At 48.2% G+C, this 15,751-nt stretch overlaps 1 protein-coding gene across 1 annotated transcript in view; it reads right to left on the reverse strand.

The window, feature by feature from the left end:
- Positions 1 to 15,241, reverse strand: part of SYNPO2L (synaptopodin 2 like) — an 82,804-nt gene extending 67,563 nt beyond the window's left edge. Inside the window, exon 1 of the mRNA XM_075610633.1 lies at positions 14,981 to 15,241. Coding sequence (XP_075466748.1) covers positions 14,981 to 15,085 — 105 coding nt within the window. The 5' untranslated portion in view covers positions 15,086 to 15,241. The remainder of the gene's footprint in view (positions 1 to 14,980) is intronic.
- Positions 15,242 to 15,751: the final 510 nt, after the last annotated feature.

The raw sequence follows: 15,751 nt of genomic DNA on the forward strand, positions 1-15,751 counted from the left end.
ACAGGTGGAGGCGCTGTCACCAGACAGATCATGCCCATCCTAGGCTCCCAGCAGCGGAGGCCCAAGCCTCCTGTGAGCCGCAGGTAGCGCAGCACGTACACGGTAGCCGTCATATCTCTAAGGGGGTGGGGGAAAGGGCGCTACATATATAATGCCTGCTGTTCTCTCCTAAGAACTAAGCAGCTCGGCAATCTCTCCATAATTTGTGAATACAATGACATTTAAAACAATAAAAACAGGCACTTGGATTTTCTTGTGACAAAGAAAAAGTCAATTTGAATAAAACAAAAAATAGAAACAAGTGGTATTAAACTCCCAAGGTTTCCATATAAAAGCAGCTTTTACACTTGTAGAGGGAAGTGTGGAGTCTGTCAATATGCCTCGCAGGGTTAATCTCTCTCTCCACACTGATCGGACTGTGTTTTTTCCCATGCTGTCCCCTCGGTGACATCACTGGCAATGCGCACTCCGTGCGGGTCGATCGATCGAGGGGGAGAGAGCAAAAGTCCTACGCTCGTTTGGCGCCCACAAATCTGAGCACCGTAGGGGTTGAACATTTGCGGGTGCCAAACAAGCGGAGGACTTTTGCTCTCTCCCCCCTCGATCGATCAACCGAGGCGGAGTGCGCATCAGTGTGAAGAGAGAGACGAACCTCGCGAGGCAGAATCGGCCATATGGTCGCAGGCCATCTCGCCGCGACTGCCGAAGTTTGGCCACCGAGCGACCCTTCGCCACAGCCACTTTGCCGCTGGACACTCAGCCGGCCGTTTCGCCGATAAGGTGAGTTAACTTAAGGGGTTTTAGCGGTTAGAGTAGGTTGTTAAGGAGTTTTTGAGTAATGGGTTAGGTTTTTAGGGTTGGGGATTAGGGCAAGGTCTAAGGGGTTCTAGGGTAAGGGGTTCAGGTTTTTAGGGTAGAGGGTAGCGTTAGTGTCCTAGACAATTAGGGGTTAAGATTAGGGGGTTTTAGGGTAAGGTTAGGGGCTTACCTTGGTGGTGAAGCAGCTGGCGGTAAGATGTCCCCATAGCAAGGTGAGTGTCGGCAAAACGGCCGCGACAAAATGTCCTAGACTGCCGCGAGGCGTATTGACCGGCACCGTATTACCATATAAAAGTGTGAAAGCTGATTTTATATGGAAACCTTGTGCATTCAATACCACTTTTTTTTTTTAATTGTTTTATTAAAATAGTATTATGCAATGGGTGTTTTTGTGGTTTCTTTGTGTTTGTCACACATGCTGTAAGTGGGACACCTCCGACGGAGACCGGCATACGCCAACAACAGAGGCATTACAAGGTCTGCGGACTCACTCATTATAAACTAGGATCTCTGATCTTCTACAGTGAGGAACACTTTTTTTCTTCTTTGGACTTGAATTGATATTGTTTTTTATTATAACAGTTTCTGTGTACTTTTTAGTCTTTTGACAAATATTTATTATTATATTGTTGATGTTACACATTTTTCTACCACTATATTAATTAATTTTGTCACTAGTTATACTAGTTTAACACTATTGAAATCCCATTTATATAATTGATTATCACTTTTGTAGCGCACTACACTTGAATTTTAATTACTTTTAGGTCCCTTAATTACTTTTTTTGTCCTGTCTTGTTATGTTATCCCAAATAACCATTTTACCATTAGCTTCTTGCACAGTCACCGGAGTAACACGAGTCGTGCTAACAATATTTAGTGCTAACAGCTGCTATCTCATTGCAACACGGCTATCACACTGGAGCTGACAGGATTACTACATGAGGCCAGAGCCGGCGACAGGGGGGAGAGCAGGGACAACTATCCCAGGCCCGTAGGCTGCAGGGCGGGGAGACTCGGAGGCTACAGGGTGGGGGGGGCCCGGTGGCTGCAGGGTGGGGGGGGCCCGGTGGCTGCAGGGCGGGGGGGGCCCGGTGGCTGCAGGGTGGGGGGGGGGGGCGGTGGCTGCAGGGTGGGGGGGGGGCGGTGGCTGCAGGGTGGGGGGGGGGGGCGGTGGCTGCAGGGTGGGGGGGGGGGCGGTGGCTGCAGGGTGGGGGGGGGGCGGTGGCTGCAGGGTGGGGGGGGGGCGGTGGCTGCAGGGTGGGGGGGGGGCGGTGGCTGCAGGGTGGGGGGGGGGGGCGGTGGCTGCAGGGTGGGGGGGGGGGCGGTGGCTGCAGGGCGGGGGGGGGCGGAGGCTGCAGGGCGTGGGGTGGCCCGGAGGCTGCAGGGCAGGGGGGGGGGCCCGGAAGGCTGGTGCTGGAAGTTGGGCCCAGCCAGAGGTCACGCCCAACTTTCGCGTCCAGATGCCGGGCTCCAGTTCTCCCCAGATCCGGTCCAACCTTCACCCTAAGCCCCTCCCCCGTACGCTGTGCTTGGCACAGGAAGATGGGCCCGTCCGGAACTAGGGCCCAACTTCCGCATCTGCCTGTGGGATCGAGTGCGAGGAGGGGAGGGGGGTATTGAGTGTGAGGAGGGAAGTGTGTATTGAGTGTGAGGAGGGGAGGGGGGTATTGAGTGTAAGGAGGGGGCTGGGTATTGAGTGTGAGGAGGGAAGTGTGTATTGAGTGTGAGGAGTGGAGAGGGGTGTTGAGTGTAAGGAGGGGGTATTGAGTGTGAGGGGAGAGGGGTATTGAGTGTGGGGATGGGGTGGGTATTGAGTGTGAGGAGGGGAGGAGGAATTGAGTGTGAGGAGGGGAGGGGGAATAAAGTGTGAGGAAGGGATTGAGTGTGAGAAGGGGATTGACTGTGAGGGGGAGGAGGATTTAGGGAGTTGGATTGACTGAGAGGAGGGGGCATTGAGTGAAAGGAGGAGGGGGTGAGTGAGAGGGGGTGTAAGAGAGGGAGGGGATGTAAGGGATGGATGAGTGAGCAAGAGACGGGGAGTAAGTGAACAAAAGGGAGGGAGTAAGCGAGAGAGAGGAGTGAGCAAGAGGGGGAGAGGGGTTGTATAAGAGTGAGGGGGGAAAGGTGGAGGTGTAACAGCGGGGGGGAGGAAAATTGAGGGGGGGAAGGAGAAATACATGGGGGATGGGGAGCATGAGAGCGGGTAGAGAAATGGAGGCGGTATGTGCGAGAGCCAGGAGGTGTGTGAGAGCGAGGAGGTATGTTCGAGAGAGCAAGGAGGTATGTGCGAGAGATCGAGGAGGTATGTGCGCGAGAGCGAGGAGGTGTGTGAGAGACCGAGGAGGTATGTGCGAGAGAGCGAGGAGATGTGTGCGAGAGAGCGAGGAGGTGTGTGCGAGAGAGCGAGGAGGTGTGTGCGAGAGAGCGAGGTGTGTGCGAGAGAGCGAGGTGTGTGCGAGAGAGCGAGGAGGTGTGTGCGAGAGAGCGAGGAGGTGTGTGCGGGAGAGCGAGGAGGTGTGTGCGGGAGAGCGAGGAGGTGTGTGCGAGAGAGCGAGGAGGTATGTGCGAGAGAGTGAGGGGGTGTGTGCGAGAGAGCGAGGAGGTGTGTGCGAGAGAGCGAGGAGGTGTGTGCGAGAGAGCGAGGAGGTATGTGCGAGAGAGCGAGGAGGTATGTGTGAGAGAGCGAGGAGGTGTGTGAGAGAGTGAGGAGGTATGTGAGAGAGCGAGGAGGTGTGTGAGAGGGAGGTGTGTGAGAGAGCGCGGAGGTGTGTGAGAGAGCGAGGAGGTGTGTGAGAGAGCGAGGAGGTGTGTGAGAGCGAGGAGGTGTGAGAGAGCGAGGAGGTGTGTGAGAGAGCGAGGAGGTGTGTGAGAGAGCGAGGTGTGTGAGAGGGAGGTGTGTGAGAAGGTGTGTGAGAGGGAGGTGTGTGAGAGCGAGGAGGTGTGTGAGAGAGCGAGGAGGTATGTGAGAGAGCGAGGAGGTGTGTGAGAGGGAGGTGTGTGAGAGCGAGGAGGTGTGTGTGAGTGAGGAGGTGTGTGAGAGAGCGAGGAGGTGTGTGAGAGAGCGAGGAGGTGTGTGAGAGAGCGAGGAGGTGTGTGAGAGAGCGAGGAGGTGTGTGAGAGCGAGGAGGTGTGTGAGAGCGAGGAGGTGTGAGAGAGCGAGGAGGTGTGTGAGAGAGCGAGGAGGTGTGTGAGAGAGCGAGGTGTGTGAGAGGGAGGTGTGTGAGAGGGAGGTGTGTGAGAGCGAGGAGGTGTCTGAGAGATCGAGGAGGTGTGTGAGAGATCGAGGAGGTGTGTGAGTGAGGAGGTGTGACAGATCGAGGAGGTGTGTGAGAGAGTGACGTGGTGCGTGAGAGAGCGAGGAGGTGTGTGAGAGAGCGAGGAGGTGTGTGAGAGAGTGAGGAGGTGTGTGAGAGAGCGAGGAGGTGTGTGAGAGAGTGAGAAGGTGTGTGAGAGAGTGAGGTGTGTGAGAGAGTGAGGAGGTGTGTGAGAGAGTGAGGAGGTGTGTGAGAGGGCAAGGAGGTGTGTGAGAGGGCGAGGAGGTGTGTGAGAGAGCGAGGAGGTGTGTGAGAGAGCGAGGAGGTGTGTGAGAGAGTGATGAGGTGTGTGAGAGAGCAAGAATGTGTGTGAGATAGTGAGGAGGTGTGTGAGAGAGTGAGGAGATGTGTGAGAGAGTGAGGAGGTGTGTGAGAGAGCGAGGAAGTGTGTGAGAGAGCGAGGAAGTGTGTGAGAGAGCGAGGAGGTGTGTGAGAGGGAGGAGTTGTGTGAGAGGGAGGAGTTGTGTGAGAGGGAGGAGGTGTATGAGAGGGAGGAGGTGTGTGAGAGGGAGGAGGTGTGTGAGAGAGCGAGGAGGTGTGTGAGAGAGCGAGGAGGTGTGTGAGAGAGCGAGGAGGTGTGTGAGAGAGCGAGGAGGTGTGTGAGAGAACGAGGTGTGTGAGAGAGCGAGGAGTTGTGTGAGAGAGCGAGGAGGTGTGTGAGAGCGAGGAGGTGTGTGAGAGAGTGAGGAGGTGTGTGAGAGAGCGAGGAGGTGTGTGAGAGAGTGAGAAGGTGTGTGAGAGAGCGAGGTGTGTGAGAGGGAGGTGTGTGAGAAGGAGGTGTGTGAGAGGGAGGTGTGTGAGAGCGAGGAGGTGTCTGAGAGATCGAGGAGGTGTGTGAGAGATCGAGGAGGTGTGTGAGTGAGGAGGTGTGACAGATCGAGGAGGTGTGTGTGAGAGTGAGGTGGTGTGTGAGAGGGAGGAGGTGTGTGAGAGAGTGACGTGGTGCGTGAGAGAGCGAGGAGGTGTGTGAGGGAGCGAGGAGGTGTGTGAGAGAGCGAGGAGGTGTGTGAGAGAGCGAGGAGGTGTGTGAGAGAGCGAGGAGGTGTGTGAGAGAGTGAGAAGGTGTGTGAGAGAGTGAGGTGTGTGAGAGAGCGAGGAGGTGTGTGAGAGAGCGAGGAGGTGTGTGAGAGGGCAAGGAGGTGTGTGAGAGAGTGAGGAGGTGTGTGAGAGAGCGAGGAGGTGTGTGAGAGCGAGGAGGTGTGTGAGAGAGCGAGGAGGTGTGTGAGAGAGCGAGGAGGTGTGTGAGAGAGTGAGAAGGTGTGTGAGAGAGTGAGGTGTGTGAGAGAGCGAGGAGGTGTGTGAGAGAGCGAGGAGGTGTGTGAGAGGGCAAGGAGGTGTGTGAGAGAGTGAGGAGGTGTGTGAGAGAGCGAGGAGGTGTGTGAGAGCGAGGAGGTGTGTGAGAGAGTGATGAGGTGTGTGAGAGCAAGGACGTGTGTGAGATAGTGAGGAGGTGTGTGAGAGGGAGGAGTTGTGTGAGAGGGAGGAGGTGTGTGAAAGGGAGGAGGTGTGTGAGAGGGAGGAGGTGTGTGAGAGAGCGAGGAGGTGTGTGAGAGAGCGAGGAGGTGTGAGAGAGCGAGGAGGTGTGTGAGAGAACGAGGAGGTGTGTGAGAGAGCGAGGTGTGTGAGAGAGCGAGGAGGTGTGTGAGAGAGCGAGGAGGTGTGTGAGAGAGCGAGGAGGTGTGTGAGAGCGAGGAGGTGTGTGAGAGCGAGGAGGTGTGTGAGAGAGTGAGGAGGTGTGTGAGAGAGCGAGGAGGTGTGTGAGAGGGAGGAGTTGTGTGAGAGGGAGGAGTTGTGTGAGAGGGAGGAGGTGTGTGAAAGGGAGGAGGTGTGTGAGAGGGAGGAGGTGTGTGAGAGAGCGAGGAGGTGTGTGAGAGAGCGAGGAGGTGTGAGAGAGCGAGGAGGTGTGAGAGAGCGAGGAGGTGTGTGAGAGAACGAGGTGTGTGAGAGAGCGAGGTGTGTGAGAGAGCGAGGAGGTGTGTGAGAGAGCGAGGAGGTGTGTGAGAGAGCGAGGAGGTGTGTGAGAGCGAGGAGGTGTGTGAGAGAGTGATGAGGTGTGTGAGAGAGCGAGGAGGTGTGTGAGAGAGTGAGAAGGTGTGTGAGAGTGAGGTGTGTGAGAGAGCGAGGAGGTGTGTGAGAGAGTGAGGAGGTGTGTGAGAGAGCGAGGAGGTGTGTGAGAGCGAGGAGGTGTGTGAGAGAGTGATGAGGTGTGTGAGAGAGCAAGGATGTGTGTGAGATAGTGAGGAGGTGTGTGAGAGAGTGAGGAGATGTGTGAGAGAGTGAGGAGGTGTGTGAGAGCGCGAGGAAGTGTGTGAGAGAGCGAGGAAGTGTGTGAGAGAGCGAGGAGGTGTGTGAGAGGGAGGAGTTGTGTGAGAGGGAGGAGTTGTGTGAGAGGGAGGAGGTGTGTGAGAGGGAGGAGGTGTGTGAGAGGGAGGAGGTGTGTGAGAGAGCGAGGAGGTGTGTGAGAGGGAGGTGTGTGAGAGAGCGAGGAGGTGTGTGAGGGAGGTGTGTGAGAGAGCGAGGAGGTGTGTGAGAGGGAGGTGTGTGATAGAGCGAGGAGGTGTGTGAGAGGGAGGTGTGTGAGAGAGCAAGGAGGTGTGTGAGAGGGCGAGGAGGTGTGTGAGACAGCGAGGTGTGTGAGAGAGCGAGGAGGTGTGTGAGAGAGCGAGGAGGTGTGTGAGAGAGCGAGGAGGTGTGTGAGAGGGAGGTGTGTGAGAAGGAGGTGTGTGAGAGCGAGGAGGTGTCTGAGAGATCGAGGAGGTGTGTGTGAGATCGAGGAGGTGTGTGAGAGAGTGAGGTGGTGTGACAGATCGAGGAGGTGTGTGAGAGAGCGAGGAGGTGTGTGAGAGAGCGAGGAGGTGTGTGAGAGGGCGAGGAGGTGTGTGAGAGAGTGAGAAGGTGTGTGAGAGAGCGATGAGGTGTGTGAGAGCGAGGAGGTGTGTGAGAGCGAGGAGGTGTATGAGAGAGCAAGGAGGTGTGTGAGAGAGCGAGGAGGTGTGTGAGAGTGCGAGGAGGTGTGTGAGAGAGCGAGGAGGTGTGTGAGAGAGCGAGGAGGTGTGTGAGAGCGAGGTGTGTGAGAGGGAGGTTTGTGAGAGGAAGGTGTGTGAGAGGGAGGTGTGAGAAAGAGCGAGGAGGTGTGTGCGAGAGAGCGAGGAGGTGTGTGCGAGAGAGCGAGGAGGTGTGTAAGGGGTGTGGGGGGCTAATAGAAAGAGGGGGACTTGCAAGGCCGCCGACACAGGGGCCCCAGTGGAAACTCTAGTCCTGTGCCCCATGAAAGCTGTCGGTGGCCCTGTTTGAGGCTGCTGATTTTTGACAATTGTTCCACTCATTGTCCTCACTGATGACATTTTCTTGCGCGTCCTTACAACCTTTCTAGTGATTAGAAGCGATTGTTCTCACCTCGCCCTGCACGGAACAGAATGGAACTCACTTTACTTCCACACCTCATGTAACTAAACATACTGCTATGGTCCAGTGACCATAATGAGTGAGAACTGCACCTAACACATATGCTTTTCAGAGTTATGATGACAGCCGTAGAAGCCATTGAAATTACGAAGCATTTAAAGCAGAATTCAATGAAATTCAATTCAATGAGCTCATAATTACATTAAACATTTCTTTGCAGATTATCAAAAGAGGTTTTACAGGTAAACAGGGTGGAAATGGCAGCGCAGTAACACACTAACACACACCTCTCACACTGTAACACACACCTCTCACACTAACACACTAACACACACCTCTTACACTGTAACACACACCTCTCACACTGTAACACACTAACACACACCTCTTACACTGTAACACACACCTCTCACACTGTAACACACTAACACACACCTCTTACACTGTAACACACACCTCTCACACTGTAACACACACCTCTCACACATTAACACACTACTCTCACACTGTAAAACACTAACACACACCTCTCACACTGTAACACACACCTCTCACACTGTAACACAATAACACACACCTCTCACACTGTAACACACACCTCTCACACTGTAACACACTAACACACACCTCTCACACTGTAACACACCTCTCACACTCTAAAACACTAACACACACCTCTCACACTGTAACACACTAACACACACCTCTCACACTGTAACACACACCTCTCACACTGTAACACACTAACAAACACCTCTTACACTGTAACACACACCTCTCACACTAACACACTAACACACCTCTCACGCTGTAACACACCTCTCACACTCTAAAACACTAACACACACCTCTCACACTGTAACACACTAACACACACCTCTCACACTGTAACACACACCTCACAATGTAACACACACCTCACACTGTAACACACCAACACACACCTCTCACACTAACACACACGTAAAACACTAACACACATCTCTCACTCTGTAACACACACACCTCACATTGTAACACACACCTCTTACGTTGTAACACACACCTCTCACACTAACACACACCTCTCACACTAACACACACCTCTCACACTTTAATACACACCTCTCACACCTCACCCTGTAACACACACCTCTCACCCTGTAACACACACCTCTCACTCTGTAACACACACTGTAACACACCTCTCACACTGTAGCACACTAACACACCTAACACACTAACACAAACCTCTCACTCTGTAACACACCTCACACTATAACACACATGCCTCTTACACTGTAACACACACCTCTCACAATGCAAGACACCTCTCATCCTGTAACACACACCGCACCCTGTAACACACACCTCACACTGTAACACACCTCTCACACTGTAACACTCACCTCTCACAATGCAACACACTGTGACACACCTCTCACACTGGAGCACATGCCTCTCACACTGTAACACATTGTAACACACACACCTCTCATATTGTAGCACACCTCACAATGTAACACACCTCTCACACTGGAACACACACCTCTCACACTGGAACACACACCTCACAATGTAACACACCTCTCACACTGTAACACACACCTCTCACACTGGAACACACACCTCTCACACTGGAACACACTAACACACACCTCTCACACTGTAACACACCTCTCACACTCTAAAACACTAACACACACCTCTCACACTGTAACACACACCTCTCACACTGTAACACACTAACAAACACCTCTTACACTGTAACACACACCTCTCACACTAACACACCTCTCACGCTGTAACACACCTCTCACACTCTAAAACACTAACACACACCTCTCACACTGTAACACACTAACACACACCTCTCACACTGTAACACACACCTCACAATGTAACACACACCTCACACTGCAACACACCAACACACACCTCTCACACTAACACACACATAACACACTAACACACATCTCTCACTCTGTAACACACACACCTCACATTGTAACACACACCTCTTACGTTGTAACACACACCTCTCACACTAACACACCTCTCACACTAACACACACCTCTCACACTTTAATACACACCTCACCCTGTAACACACACCTCTCACCTTGTAACACACACCTCTCACTCTGTAACACACACTGTAACACACCTCTCACACTGTAGCACACTAACACACCTAACACACTAACACAAACCTCTCACTCTGTAACACACCTCTCACTCTGTAACACACACCTCACACTATAACACACATGCCTCTTACACTGTAACACACACCTCTCACAATGCAAGACACCTCTCATCCTGTAACACACACCGCACCCTGTAACACAGACCTCACACTATAACACACCTCTCACACTGTAACACTCACCTCTCACAATGCAACACACTGTGACACACCTCTGACACTGGAGCACATGCCTTTCACACTGTAACACATTGTAACACACACACCTCTCATACTGTAGCACACCTCACAATGTAACACACCTCTTACACTGGAACACACACCTCTCACACTGGAACACACACCTCACAATGTAACACACCTCTCACACTGTAACACACACCTCTCACACTGTAACACACACCTCTCACACTGGAACACACTAACACACACCTCTCACACTGTAACACACCTCTCACACTCTAAAACACTAACACACACCTCTCACACTGTAACACACTAACACACACCTCTCACACTGTAACACACACCTCTCACACTGTAACACACTAACAAACACCTCTTACACTGTAACACACACCTCTCACACTAACACACTAACACACCTCTCACGCTGTAACACACCTCTCACACTCTAAAACACTAACACACACCTCTCACACTGTAACACACTAACACACACCTCTCACACTGTAACACACACCTCACAATGTAACACACACCTCACACTGTAACACACCAACACACACCTCTCACACTAACACACACATAACACACATCTCTCACTCTGTAACACACATACCTCACATTGTAACACACACCTCTTACGTTGTAACACACACCTCTCACACTAACACACACCTCTCACACCTCTCACACTTTAATACACACCTCTCACACCTCACCCTGTAACACACACCTCTCACCTTGTAACACACACCTCTCACTCTGTAACACACACTGTAACACACCTCTCACACTGTAGCACACTAACACACTAACACAAACCTCTCACTCTGTAACACACCTCTCACCCTGTAACACACACCTCACACTATAACACACATGCCTCTTACACTGTAACACACACCTCTCACAATGCAAGACACCTCTCATCCTGTAACACACACCGCACCCTGTAACACACACCTCACACTGTAACACACCTCTCACACTGTAACACTCACCTCTCACAATGCAACACACTGTGACACACCTCTCACACTGGAGCACATGCCTCTCACACTGTAACACATTGTAACACACACCTCTAAACTGTAGCACACCTCACAATGTAACACACCTCTCACACTGGAACACACACCTCTCACACTGGAACACACACCTCACAATGTAACACACCTCTCACACTGTAACACACACCTCTCACACTGTAACACACACCTCTCACACTGGAACACACACCTTTCACACTGTAACACACACCTCATGCTATGCTGGGGAAGGGCTCTCAGTTCCTGTAAGTAAAGGGGATCAGGGATCTGAGACTGCTAGTAAATGCCATTTATTTAGCCGATTAGCCAAACGCTTTAATTTATAGATATGCCAAAGTAACAGAAAACACCATCATACAAATAATAATATAACACTACTGTATGTCAACAATAATGCCACATTTTGGGTGGTAATTCCACTGTTCTTTCGGAATTATATTATTTTTAAGATAACAGGTGGAACTGTTTTAGAACATACATACCTGATACAATAAAAGTACACATTAAGGCGGGGTGCTCAACTCCAGTCCTCAGGCCCCTGCAACAGGTCAGGTTTTCAGGATATCCCTGCTTCAGCACAGGTAGTTCAATCAATCCCTGCTTCGGCACAGGTGGCTCAATCATCCTCTGAGGACTGTAGTTGAGCACCCCTGTGTTAAGGTCCAGATCCATATAACGATGCTAAGCTGCAGCCTGTCTTTTCTCCCACTCACTTGAGCTAAAGCTTAGCACCGTTATATATGGATTTGGGCCTCAGGTGTTAAACAGTCTCAAGAGCTTTTGCCAAATAACCTCAGCTGTTCAAATACTCGAAAACAAAAGATAGACACAAACGTGGTATTTATGCTATGATTTGCGCCTCTCTCTTGTTTTTGAGGTGATTCTGATGGAGTAGTGGTCACAAGAGACTGATTATATTATCATTATTAATAATTGTATTACTTGTTTTTTAATATTATTATTTTTTTTTATAGAAGAGTGGTCTGAATTTGTTTCTTGATATTTAACACATAATGCCTACACCCCTGAGGGATAGGAATACTGTGGTTGGTATTTTCTTTGAGTTGTATTTTATTATTTTATATCGTCTAAATTTAATCCAAGATATATAATTTCCAAAAATATTTTTTCTATAGAATTATTTGTATAGCGCACTATCACATTTCATGCTGTTAAAATACTCACACTGACATAAATGGAGCTATGTGTAGAGAACTGTTGTTTTTTAGCTGAATTAAAACAGTGAATTGTCACTAAATTAATTTCTCACTTAAAATCATTAGCAGCATGTGTTGGTGCATCATTATTCATGTACTTACATTTTCTTATTCTTTGTACGTTGTGCATCATGTTCATACATATGAATGCATTAAGAATTGTTTGTGTCTACTTGCAATTGTCCTTTGTGCCAAAAAAAAACCGTAATGGCCAATTTTGTTGTATCGATGGCACACAAAAGTGTCACCCACTGTAATCTAAAATATCATTTATATGTGTGCTCGACAACAGCACCCAAACTCTGCTGCTAACTTCACCAATAGCATTATTTTCTTCTTCGTGAAAGAGAAGTTGACGCACACACCCCACACACACACACATTATACATTAGCGCACGGAGACGCTAATCTTCTGGGCATCTGTTTTATGACAACAGCACTTGCAGTGATCTGATAATAAATACATATCTTTAATTGTATTTTATTACTTAGACCTCATGTGGATTCAACAGCGCAAAGCAGAGGAAAAAAGATTCGGTTTGTGGTTAAGACAATGGCATATATAATGTGTTTGTGATCCAGTGTCAGTCCTGGGAGACCATGAGCCAGGCACTACCCATCTGTGCTTCCAATTCTATATTCAGAGCAGGGATTGTGGCTGTATTGTTCAACAGTGCACAATGGAAGCCTAACAAGATTAAACATAAGAATAGTTTGCACATGCTGTGTTTTACTGATAAGAAGACATATTTAGTGTGGTAATAAAATGCTGACATGCCATGTATTACAGAAACAAATAATACATCCTCACAGTCTAAAATCTTTATAAAAAAAAGATACTTGTATAATAAATGGAATCCGCAGCAGGGCAAACAAATGGAGAATGATTCTGTCCCTTTGCTGTGTGTCTTTTTTAGATTTGTATTTTTGATGATGCTCAATGTGATATCATATAACAAGCAATTCTAAGTAAATATGTTCATATAGTTCAGACTGTGCTCTGTGCTCAGGTCCTTCATCATCACCCACCACGTTATGAATTAACTCATGCCTCTCCATGGGGTGATTCTACTTGTTGATAACCAATACAAGTGGAAGACTCAGTGCCAGTGAGCATGATACACGTGCACTTTCAGCAAGTCATAGAGGTAATTCAAGGTCATGTACGTTTTTCTTACAACAAATACACACACACACATATATATATATATATATATATATATACAGTGTTCGACAAACCTATACATTTGCTCGCCCCGGGCGAGTGGATTTAACCCCCGGGCGAGTAAATATTGGCCCAAGCAGCACACGTTTGGTACTAGGTGGCGAGTAGATTTTTTTGTGTGGCGAGTAGATTTTTTGGTGATTTGTCAACCACTGTATATATATATATATATATATATATATATATATATATATATATATATATATATATATTTCTGTTCAAAGGACCTGTGTCACATACTAATCGAATGGACAAGTAGCCAGGTATGTACCTAATAAAGTAAATTAGAATTGTTGCATCACAAACCATTAGCTCTAGTTCTTATAGTGGGTGCTGGAGTTGATGCATCCACCTTGTTTTCCTCTTGAAGGGGGCACTGGTTTGGCGTATGGGTATGTAGATTATCTAAAGTTAGTGCCTCATATTGGTAGTTGTAATGAGAAGTTCATTTTTTTTTGTGGCCTCAATAGTTATTTATTTATCATTGATGATCTATCTGCTTGATCCCAGCGAAAAGGGAACTGCCACGTTATCATTGCTATTAGATAATCCTCCCCTTGAGGGCCCCGAAAGGGTTAATAATCCAAGATTACAGCAATCATTCCAATTATTATTACGGTAGCATGTGATATTTTACAAATGTTCATAAAACCATTGTTGCTGTACAAGGTAAAAACAAAAAAGTGTTGAGTGTTATAACCAGTAATATCTAGCCACGGTGCCCCCCTAACTCACGCCAAGAATACTAGCAAATAAAAACTTGTACTAGATAAATATCTACGGATTCCATCCAATAACAAGACAGATTTACCATGAATGTAGAAATCCCAGGCCATGAAGGTATTTAATATACTGTCGCCAGTGATTTCTTTCTTGTGATGTATTAAAACAGTGAAGATTTGCTTATCGATCTTTCCGTTTAATCAGATTAATGGGAGCTCTCATTGGCAGATAAAATAGATGGACATTGTATTAAAAGGAAAGTTTAATTATTCTAAGTATAATTATTTCCAATACAATTTACCTCCTCAATCAGATACTCATGGCATGATTGTATTGATATTGTACATATATCTTCTTTTATTGTAGACATTGTTATCCTTCTAGAATTGGATAAGCAAGAAAGTGCTAAGTAAATGGCAATAGTGGTATGGTTTAGGCAAAATATTAATATATACTGCTAGTCACAGGCCCTACTCGTGAAATGAAACGTGTGATAGCTTTTATTCAACCTGACAAAAAGCAAGTAAAAAGCTAAGTACTTCTCCAAAAGGCACAAGGAGCAGTAGAAGGTCCCTTTTCTGAGCTAGGGATATTTACAAAATTTAGCATTTTCAAACAGGCTCATCAAATTGAGTAAAGCACCTTTTTTATATATAAAGTATATTTTTATTAGGGTGTTTGCAGATACATTTCATTGTAGCATATTGTATTTACATGTCTTATTCCAATACACATTTGCTATACCCTTTTTTTTTTATAAAGCACCTTTTTAAACTTGCTTGTAACTCGATCAAGTGTTTGTGGGATCAACCCACTGGCCCTTCTGATGTAAGGCCGCAGGATAACCTTACCTTTGACACTAGGAGAGGTAAGGTCTTCTCCGATCCCCCATGTAGCCTGAAGCCCCATGGGCCCTCTCCGGATAAGGTGATGAGGATAAGATCGTCAGCTCCCATGGCTGCTTCTTCTCTGCTCCAGATCGGACTATCTGATCTCCATCCCTACATATCCCCCCATGTTTCTACACAAGCAAAGAGCAGGACAGGAGATCCTAGCTGCTCTAAGCCCTTCTGGGAGCTTCTCCACTTGTTACGAGAAGTCACTTAGTTCTACTTTTGGTAAAGGGCCAGTGGCGTCCCCTAGCACATGTCCTGTCAATCTTGCTGTCCTCTCTTTCTCATCCTCCCACACTCTTTCACCTCTTGGCTGAAAATAGATCCCTCCTACCACTCTGTGGAGCATTCTCACACAAACCCCATTCCTTAATGCTGTCTAATTATAGCCACCTCATCCTGAGTTGCCTTTCAGTGATAATGCACTTTGATTCTTTCTGTACCCACCTGTTCAAATTGTTTAAATAGCATCCAGTCTACAAAAGTTACTTTATTATTTTCCAGGAGTTATTTCCACTCTTAAAAGTGAAGGGGGCTTATGGGTACAAATTAACAAAGGCTTAATTCATTCAATACTGAGTAGTATACGGTTAGCTAAATCACCAATGACATGCCAAAGCCAAATATTCCATACAGTGGGACTGAGTATGTCTATTCTATTCCAGCCTCATAAACCTACCTTTCTGCCTGTAAGCATTTTTTTCCCATTTTTGATTTTGTTTTGAACAT

Source organism: Ascaphus truei, chromosome 8 (genome assembly GCF_040206685.1).
Source record: "Ascaphus truei isolate aAscTru1 chromosome 8, aAscTru1.hap1, whole genome shotgun sequence".
NCBI lineage: Eukaryota > Metazoa > Chordata > Amphibia > Anura > Ascaphidae > Ascaphus > Ascaphus truei.